The 10,509-nt window shown below is 50.5% G+C and overlaps 1 protein-coding gene across 1 annotated transcript; it reads left to right on the forward strand.

Moving 5' to 3' along the window:
* The first annotated feature begins 2,127 nt into the window (after positions 1-2,127).
* On the forward strand, positions 2,128-6,180 carry LOC142433824 (protein strawberry notch homolog 2-like). Its single transcript, XM_075538493.1, has one exon. The coding sequence runs from the start codon at positions 2,128-2,130 to the stop codon at positions 6,178-6,180; it is 4,053 nt and encodes a 1,350-aa protein (XP_075394608.1).
* The last annotated feature ends 4,329 nt before the right edge of the window (positions 6,181-10,509 follow it).

The raw sequence follows: 10,509 nt of genomic DNA on the forward strand, positions 1-10,509 counted from the left end.
TTTCAGTTGCCTCGTATGCATGTGAAAGTTTGACATTGACTAAGTTAGACCAATGAAAAATTGATACACTTGAATTGCAGTGATGGAGAAGAATATTGAAAGTACTGTGGCTTTCTAAGAGGGCAGAAACATCTGTCTTGGAGAGACAGATAAGGCCAGATGCTCCTCAGAGGCAAGGAAGGCAAGGCTTCCTCTTAAGCACTTTGGTCTTCCTCTGCAGTACTGTTTTCAGGAGAGATTGGGTCCTGGAGAGGACAGCTTGCTTGGTAAATTGGATGGGGCACTTTTGGTAGTTACAGAATCATGTCAATTTGAGGATTAAGAGTGTAGGGGTGAAGTCTAGCCTGTCAAGTAGGATCTAGCCAATGAGGCCTCTGTGTGGGCATGGCCTTCTCCTAAGGATTCTGGGAACTACTGCATTTTCCACCTTGGAAGCAAGAGATACTCTCTCTCTCTCTGCTCACTCCCTCGTGAACATTTCTGAGGAGAAGCCACAGATGGCACGGGACTAAGCCGTGTCTAATTTTCTGTTGTGCATAGCATTGCTATGAGTCAGAACTAACTTGGTGGCACCTAACAACAACAAAAGGCTCTAAATCTTGATGGCAACAGATAGCCTCATCTTTCTCACGTGGTGTGGATGCTATGTTTGAACCCACAGACCTTGTGTTTAACAGTCCATTGCTTATGTATATATACCAAACTAAACCAAGGACAGAGTAGAACTGCCTCTTTGGGTTTCTGAGACTATAACTATTTTTTTTAAGTAATCATTTCATTGGGGACTTTTACAGATCTTAGAACAATCTGGCAGATACATAAATTCCTGTCAAGTTGAGAAGGAGTGGAGTTGAGCCTATTTATTGGGTCATAGTCAATGAGGCCTCTGTGTGGGCATGGTCTTCTCCTGAGGATTCTGGGAACTCCTATCTTACTTGTGGTTGGTGGAAAACACTCTGAGATATTCCTGATGACAAGATGCATGGAGCCTCGCTGATGTGGAGACCCACACTAGATGCTTCTACCACCACTAGATCCACAAGCCTTTCCCCCGAACTGGCCTGTGATCTTCCTGTATTTGGCGTCATTGCATGTGTTGCGTGCGTCTGAGAAGGAATTTATGATCTTGGTATCAGATATATGGACTTGATCTGGACTGGGCTGGAATGTTTTCTTAATATAAAATTACTTTTTGATATCCAGCTCTTTCATATACATATATGAGTCTCCCATGAATGTGCTACGCTCGTGTACCTGAACTTACACACAATCTATTCATTAGATGTGTCAAGCACATTTGTATATATGTTGGCATCATCATTTTCAAAACATTTGCTTTCTACTTGAGCCCTTTGGTACCAGCTCTATTTTTTCCCTTCCTCCCCAGCTCTCCCACGCTCAAGACCACTTGATAAATTATAAATTATCATTCTCATATCTTACACTGTCCACTGTCTCTCTTAACCCATGTTTCTTGTGTTCTCGCCTCGCCCCCCAGTGGGAGTGGGGGTGGGGTGGAATTATATGTCAATCGCTATAAGACTGTAAATTTTAACAGGAATAGAAAGCCTTAAATCAATATATGCTCCTGATGCATATGTGCAGAGAAGTTTTTATCAAGGAAAGGCCCCACACAATTGCAGGGGATGATAAGTTCCAAGCGCCCGGGTCTGATATCATGCTGGAAATTTCTCCCGATTCATGGAACTGCAAGGACTGATGGACCCAATATCCTCCAAGGAGAGAGGGCTCCGACCAGAGCCTAGCACCGTTCCCTCCCACCACATCCCTCTCCCTTATGGCTCTTTGCCGCCCTGCAGTGTCCGTTGACTTTGACTGCCCAAGCCCTTATCTGCCTCTCATTCCTCACTGCCCTCCCCGTAGGCTCTGACCCCACCCCACCCCAGGGCTCACGCCTCCCTCCCTGTCCCTCCCTGTCCCGGTCCCGGAAGAGAGCCAGGCAGCAGCTGAGCAGATCTGAGAAAGTCAGGTTCCGCGGACTCTGTGCTTGCCGGCCCTGGTCTGAGGATGTGATGCCACCACCCCTGCCCTCTGTGCCACGGTCGCCCACGGAGAGACCCAGATAGAGCCCGGAGCCCAGTGGTGGCAGCGGCAGCAGACGCTGCCATGGATGGTAAGTTTCCCCAGCCGGAGCCCCGGCCCGAGCCCAGCATCCAGGATGGCCAGCCTCCCCTGCAGCTCCCTCTCTGCAGCTCCAGTGTTGTGAACACCATGCTGCACTGCCCGTGGTGGGACAACAGTGTCCCTTCAGCACCTTCCTCAGCCTGCCCCAGAGACAGCCAACAGTCTGAGACCTCTGTCTCCAACCTGTACCCAGCTGTGGGGGGGCAGCCCAGCCCTGAGACCAGCTATGACCGGAGCAGCTTCCTACTAAAGAGCAGTCACGTCAGTCAGGGCTCCTCTTGCCTTCGCAATGTCTCCAATACTGCCATCCTGTCCTCGTCTGTGGACTCCCTCTTAGACATGATGGACACAGCCCACTCCCTGCCCACTGATGACCTCGGCCAGGTGCCCACCATGTGGGAGGTGAGCACCACCTCACCCGCCCAAGACAAATTTTCCTTGCCTAGTGGCCCATTCCAAGGCCTCCCAAACGCCGTGCCCACCCTCCCTTCCCCTCTAGGCCACCTCAGCTCCCAGGCACAGAGCCACCTGGAGGAGGAGGAGGAGGAGGAGGCCGAGGTCGAGGAGGCTGGTGAGCTGGGTCACAGGGAGATCTACTCTGACTATGTGCCCTCCAAGTCCAAGATCGGGAAGCACCACCCAGACCGAGTTGTGGAGTCCAGCACCCTGTCAAGCGTACCACCACCTGATGTCACTTATGTGCTGGCTCTGCCTGCCTCCATCATGGACAGTGGGGTGCTGTCTGCCCTGCAGCTCGAGGCCATCACCTATGCCTGCCAGCAGCATGAGGTCTTGCTCCCCAACGGGCAGCGGGCTGGCTTCCTCATTGGCGACGGGCCTGGCGTGGGCAAGGGCCGCACAGTCGCAGGCATCATCTTGGAGAACTATCTGAAGGGCAGGTACAAGTCCCTGTGGTTCAGCGTCTCCAATGATCTAAAGTACGATGTGAAGCGAGACCTGTGCGACGTGCAGGCGCCCGGCATCGCTGTGCACACTCTCAGCAAGATCAAATATGATGATGCCACACCCTCGTCGGGCGTCATCTTTGCCACCTACTTGTCGCTCATCGGGGAGAGCGCGGTGGGCCGGCAGCACCGCACGCGTCTCCAGCAGCTCCTCCAGTGGTGCGAGGCCACCTTCGACGGGGTCATCGTATTTGACGAGTGCCACAAAGTAAAAAACGCCAGCTCCACCAAAATGGGCAAGGCCGTCCTGGAACTGCAGCACAAGCTGCCCCTGGCCCGGGTCGTCTATGCCAGTGCCACCGGGGCCTCAGAGCCCAGGAACATGATCTACATGAGTCGACTGGGCATCTGGGGGAAGGACAGGCCTTTTAACACCTTTGAGGAGTTTCTCCACGCTGTCGAGAGGCGGGGCGTGGGCGCCATGGAGATTGTGGCCATGGACATGAAGGGCACTGGCACATACATCGCACGCCAGCTCAGCTTCTCCGGGGTCACCTTCCACATCGAGGAGATCCCGCTGGCCCCTGCCTTTGAGCGCATCTACAACCGCGCGGCCTTGTTGTGGGCCGAAGCCTTCGCCTCATTCCAGCAGGCGGCCGACTTGGTCTGCCTGGAGTCACGCAAGTCCCTGTGGAGCCAGTTCTGGTCGGCTCATCAGCGCTTCTTCAAGTACCTGTGCATCGCCGCCAAGGTGCGCCGTCTAGTCGAGCTAGCGCACCAGGAGCTGACCCAGAACAATTGCGTGGTGATTGGGCTGCAGTCCACAGGTGAGGCGCGGACCCTTGAGGTGCTAGACGAGAATGATGGGCACCTGGATGGCTTTGTCTCTGCGGCTGAAGGTGTCTTCCTCTCACTCATCCAGAATCACTTCCCTTCCACCAAGGAGAGGCGCGAGCAAGCTGACAAAGGCAAGCGCAAGCGGTGGTCTCAGGGCCGGGGGCCCAAGTCGTCCTGGCTGCTGGGCGAGGTGGTGGGCGTGATGGGCACCTGTTATGGCAGTGGCAGCGCAGCGGCAGGCGCCGGCCCACATAGCAATTTCCTCGCCAACCCCGACTCCCAGGCCCATGGGAACAACGAGGGCAGAGTGGAGGCACAAGGTCTCTCTGTGGACTACAGAAGCCCCTTGTGCCCCCGGGAGGGAGACCCCCAGGGCCATGGCTTGCTGGAGCCCCTGCTGTGCCTGAAGCAGGACCTGCTAGCCAAGGTTCGAGACCTGGGTCGGGAGCTGCCGGGCAACACCCTGGATGAGCTCATTGACCAGCTTGGAGGCCCCAAAGCTGTGGCAGAGATGACTGGCAGGAAAGGACGGGTTGTGTCCAGACCCAATGGGACAGTAGTCTTTGAGTCCCGGGCAGAGCAGGGCTTGTCCATTGAGCACGTCAATCTTGTGGAAAGGGAGCGCTTCATGAGCGGCGAGAAGCTCGTGGCCATCATCTCCGAGGCGTCCAGCTCGGGCGTGTCCCTCCAAGCTGACCGCCGGGTATCAAACCAGAGGCGGCGTGTCCACATGACACTGGAGCTGCCCTGGAGTGCAGACCGCGCTGTCCAGCAATTTGGCCGCACTCACCGCTCCAACCAGGTCTTGGCGCCCAAGTACGTGTTCCTCATATCTGAGCTGGCAGGCGAGCGGCGATTTGCCTCTATCATTGCCAAGCGCCTGGAGAGCCTGGGAGCTCTGACCCACGGAGACCGCCGTGCCACTGAGTCCGGGGACCTGAGTAAGTACAACTTTGAAAACAAGTACGGTACACGGGCCCTGCACTGCGTACTCAGCACCATCCTGAACCAGAGAGAGAACAAGGTGCCCCTGCCCATAGGCTACCCTGGAGGGGACACAGCCTTTTTCCAGGACATGAAACAGAGCCTGCAGTCGGTGGGCATAAGTGGCCGAGAATCGAGGTCGGGCTCCCTTGACGCAGTAAAGGATTGCTCCATCCCCAAGTTCCTCAACCGCATCCTAGGCCTGGAGGTACACAAGCAGAACGCGCTCTTCCAGTATTTCTCAGACACCTTCGACCATCTCATTTCGGAGGACAAGAAGGTGGGCAAATACGACATGGGCATCCTTGACCTGTCCCCGAAAGTAGACGAGATCTACGAGGAGAGTCAGCAGGTATTTCTGACCCCTGGCTACCCCCAGGACGGTCAGGTGATCTTCTACAAGATCACCGTTGACCGTGGCCTGAGTTGGGAGAAGGCCTTCGCCAAGTCCTTGGGACTGACGGGCTCCCAGGACGGCTTCTATCTCTCCTACAAGATCCGCGGCAACAAGATCACTTGCCTGCTGGCTGAGCAGGACCGCAGCAAGCACTTCACTGTGTACAAGCCTAACATCGGCCGGCAGACCCAAGCGGAAACCCTGAACAGCCTCTGTCGCAAGTTCTACCGAGTCACGGCCACGGAGGTTCGGGAGTTCTGGGAGAGGAACCATGCTTTCTCACTAACGCACTGCAGCCACACGGCCCGGAACCGGCCCTGCCGACTAGTCCAGGAAGGCAAGAACTGTGTGCAGGGCCTGCGCCTGCGTCACCACCACTTGCTGTGCGGAGCCCTGCTACACGTGTGGACCCGCATTACCACCATCATGTTCGAGGTCACCAACAGTACCTACCTGCAGATCGTGCGCCTCAAGACCAAGGATGAGAAAAGGCAAGTTGGCATCAAGGTTCCCGAGAGCTGTGTGAGCTATGTGTTGCAGGAGCTGCAGCAGATGGATGCCAAAGTCAAGCACAAACGGCAGGGCAAGAGCAGCTCGGACCTCCCTGAGTCACAGCCACAGTCCCCATCCAGCCCTCTGGTGCTGCCCTGCTGGCCAGGTGAGGTGTTGGACCTGACCTACAGCCCGCCACCTGTGCCCTTCCCTCAGCTGACGGCTGAGATACCCCCTGCCCCCGCCATGGTGCTGGGTGCCCCTGATCCCTCAGCACCCCCAGACCCCATTGACATGCAGCAGAGCGGCTGTGAAATCAACTTCAAGGAGGTGCTGGAGAACATGCAGCGTTCCCTGCAGACCGTGCCAGCTGCTGAGCCCCTGACCCAGCAGCCGCTGCAGGTTTCAACCGGGGTCTGAGCGCCATCCCATCCTCTGATTCGGGCCATCCTTCCCTGACTCCTAGGCAAGTGCACAGCCCTGGCTTGGGGAACTTTCAAAGGCCTATTTATGTGCCAAGTGTCCCCCGCTGTGGCCAGGGTGCACAGCAGTGTCCCCCACTGCGGCCAGGGTGCAGAGCAGTGGTCCCCTTGGACTGGAGGCAGGGAGCTGCTGCCCATCCACCCAGTTCAGTGCCATCCCAGGCGGACCCTCCAAGTACCAGCTCCTGTGGACATGACCCTTACCCCCTTGGGCCTGTTTGGGCTGTCAGGGACTCCAGAGGCCACCCAGCTCAGAATTGGGGGTGAGTGTGCAAGGGGTCAGGAAGGCCCTGGGGGTTGGGTCCCAGGACCCTCTGTGCCTCTTTCCTCTCATGACCCCTCCAACCCCAATGGCAGGCACCCTGAACGGGGGCCTCCCCAATAGAGCTACCTGTGGCCACACCCTGTCAAACTGGCTGGTCCAAGAGCTGGAGACTCAGGAAACTGCAGGTGCTCAGGGTCAAGGGCTCCACTCCCCCGCCCCCACACTTAATATATGCAATGCCTGGAGCCTCTTACTCCCCAAGTTATTTCATTGCCTGGCTGCTCTCCAGGCCTGGAAACCCCCTGGGGTGGGGCCTTTCTATCAGACTGTATTTATAATATGTCCTGTGTATGTAAAGAGAATTTTACATAGACATCGTTTTGAGCTGCACAGGCAAATAAAAACAAAACCCTGGCAGGTTACATGGCAAGCTTCTAATGCCACCCACAATTGGCAGATTAAGAAGGCAAAGTGGTTAACAGAGTGGATGATTCCAAGGTCAGCAGGTAAGATGGGGGCTTCTGACAATTTCCAGGATAAGCAGGCACGACAGGAGGCCACTGGTTCAAGCCCAAAGAACCTTAATGATCACAGTTGCTATCAAGGTTCCCTGGCTTAAAGGCAAGAAAGTTTGTGATTTGGAGGAATATGCTGTAACGAAAGCCAATGTGATCACTAAGGTTTTATATCACCTTGCATTGTTAGGTTATGATCAAATGTGCAGGTTGTGACTTTAAATGCGAGGGCATACTGCTAGTTGAGCAGGAGCTGCTGGTATAGCAGGGAATATCATGACTATTGAACACCTAGATCAGGTGTTCTGAACCTGTGGGGCGCAGACCCCTTTGGGAGTCAAACGACCCTTTCACAGGGGTTGCCTAAAACCATCTGAGAACACACATTTCCGATGGGCTTAGGAATTGAGGCACCGCTCCTCTATCCATCTCCAGATGGGTCTGCCCACATGCAGATACGCCCTCATAAGAGTACCTGGCTCACCTGAGTGAGGATGGTACGCTATTAGCAACACATTTTCTACAGGAGAAAACAGAAAAGGTCCCTGTCAGCTTAGTCTGCTGACTGTCTTGTGAAGTTTAGCATGCTCTTCCTTTCACACTTTGGGTACTGAGCATCAAAGTATATAAAACAGGTTTTTGTTTTACCAGTCCTATTAAGGCATCAAAATTGCACACATCATCTGCTTACCATTGTTAATTAAATAATGTGGATGGCAATGAATTTCATAACTTTAAGGACTTTATTGAATTTTTTAAAACTATAAATCTATAAATTATAAATCAATTGAATCATAAACTCCATTCTGCCTACTCCAAAATTATGACTCTAAAGTTAGATTGTGAATATAATAGTGTTTTAAGGAGTTTTTGATTCTCTGCATGAGCCAAGATTAATCAAGAAGACTTGCTAAATAGAGGTATATCTCCTTTCGTTAAGATCTATCTTTTCCTGAGAGAAATCCTCTCATCTCTTTTTGGATGCTGTTCTTTGTATTGCTCCAATATCAGAGGAAAAAGTCTATCCTCCTTTATCTGGAGCTTCTTGCTCTTATCCTTGATGATGGTTAGTGCAAGTGGAGAGAAATCCCTTTGGGTGACAGTCACACTCATCAGCATGGGCAGCTACAGACCAAACTGGAAAGCCAGGGGGTAGAGGGGTTGAGAAAGCACATATGAAAGTGGATACTACATCACAGCAGGGAGAAAAACATCATGCAGTAAAGGGTTACTTAAAGGCAGACCATCATGCCCTTTGCAGACCCAAGAAGGCTCAGTAGCAGCATTGAAAGAGAACTCATCATGGCTCAGCAAAGAGGAGAACATTCATGAAATGCCAGCTTAGAAATAAGGGGTATTAGTCCCAGAGAATCAAAGTAATTGGGGGTTTCTAAAAGTTTCTGGGAAAAATAGTATAACAAGATAATGGAACTCTTTCACAAACTTTTGGAAGCCCCCTTTTATACTGTTGATTTTACATGCAGATAGCTACACTTCCATTTCTTAAATCTCAAGCCATAATTAGACATGTGAACAGCTTACTTGTGTACAAACTAATCTCTTTTTCCTTTTCTTAATGCATTGTTTCTCTTCAGCCACCATATTGTCATTGTACCAACTTTGATTTTTGGAGTTTATTAATATGTTGTAAAAATACATTGCTAAAACCACTAATGTTGCGTCCTGCCTGTATTTTCCTTCCCCATAGTTAATACTAAGCCTTTAGCATTTCACTTAAAGAGACTGTTGTGATCTATCTACGAGATATGAACTCTTTCTACATTGCTTCTAAGATGTCTTTCAAAGTGTCATGATATGCGTTAAGCACTTTAAGTGGGTTGAAAGACATAGGGGTCAAAGTTTAGTAGGTTGGTGTTCATTTTATAGGTATCAAACCAGAGCTCTGAGAGTTTCTGAATCTTCCCGAAGATTGTCCAGCCTGTGGAGATTAGAACTTCCAATGACAAATCTGGTGAATTCCAGAGTTCATGCTCTTTTTGCCACTGTATTTTATATTAAAAGAAAATGCTCCCAAAAGAACGGCAACAGCAATACTAATAATAACTGATGAGATGGGTAAAGAGTTTCACGAGGACTACCGAACCTGGTGATCTTATTTAATATGAAATGTTAATAGAGAAGAAATAGCCAATACCTCTACATCTTTTCAGTAGCTATGAAAAGAAAACTTTTTTTAAGAAACAGGTAAAATAAATAAAAGGCTTTAGACAAAAGAAAAATGTATCTATAAAAATAGGAGGAAAATGTATCTACTGTCAGCAAGTGGAAGCCCTAGAGAATTAGACTGATGGACGTGTCTCTTCCCAGAGCTTTGCACGCTCAATATGAAGAGCCCCGCCTTCTAACCTGCCTGGAGAGAATCCACTGCGATAGATGACCTCCCTATGGCTCTTTCTGCTTGATTAGTCCATAATTATATGATCTGATATTTTGGAAATTTGAAAGTCCACAGTGCCTCTTGGTCAAGACCTTTGCGCCTGGCAGTAGGGTATGTAGCATGCATCATAAAAATCACTACCTGATTCCATGCCGTGAATAGGAACAGAGTATAATGAAATAGGAGATGTTGGTCCGAGTTTGATTTAAAAGCTCTTGTAATAAAATAAGGTGTGCTCAAGCAGAATTGGTAAAACTTGTTTTCTCCTAAATGCCATTGAGCTAAGAGAGAGCCTATTTTGACAGAATCGTTTATATAAAACTTCTTCTCTCATGCCTCAAAACCTAACTCATCAACCATCAGTGGCATAAGGGTTTAATGAACCAAGATTTCCCCCAAAGTCATAGGTCATAAGGAATGAAAGAAAGAAAAATATTCCATTACTCATAAATATCTTCTTCAATAACACAATGGTAATAGCCTTTTTCCCCCCTGGCCAACTCTATTAGATTGTGTTAGCTTGTGGTTGAACTGCTTTCACTCCTTATTGAGTTCACTTAGTCTGCTGAGAGGATTTCTTTGCCTTATCAGAGTTCAGAGCTCACTCTTCAAAGTAGACTGCTTACCTGGTCTAAGGTATCTTTTTTCTATAAAGCCTGCAAAATAAATGGATACTTTCACTGGCCATGGGATAGGGAAGCCAAGAATTGCAGGAGAAGTAAATATATCACCTCCCTGGGTCAACTATATTAATACAATGGCAATTCTTGTAGCTCCATTCTACTTTATACTGCATTTGGATAAAGAATAAATGGTGAGAGTGGCGATACTGGGAGGGTGGAGGGAAGGTGGGGTAGAAAGGGGGAACCGATTCCAAGGAGCTACATATAGCCTCCTCCCTGGGGGACGGACAACAGAAAAGTGGGTGAAAGGAGATGGCAGACAGTGTAAGATAATGACAAAATAATGATAATTTATAAATTATCAAGGGTTCATTAGGGAGGGGGCACAGGGAGGGTGGGGGAGAATGAGGAGCGGATGCCACTGGCTCAAATAGAAAGAAAATATTTTGAAAAAGATGATGACAAC

This window comes from Tenrec ecaudatus, chromosome X, assembly GCF_050624435.1.
Source record: "Tenrec ecaudatus isolate mTenEca1 chromosome X, mTenEca1.hap1, whole genome shotgun sequence".
NCBI lineage: Eukaryota > Metazoa > Chordata > Mammalia > Afrosoricida > Tenrecidae > Tenrec > Tenrec ecaudatus.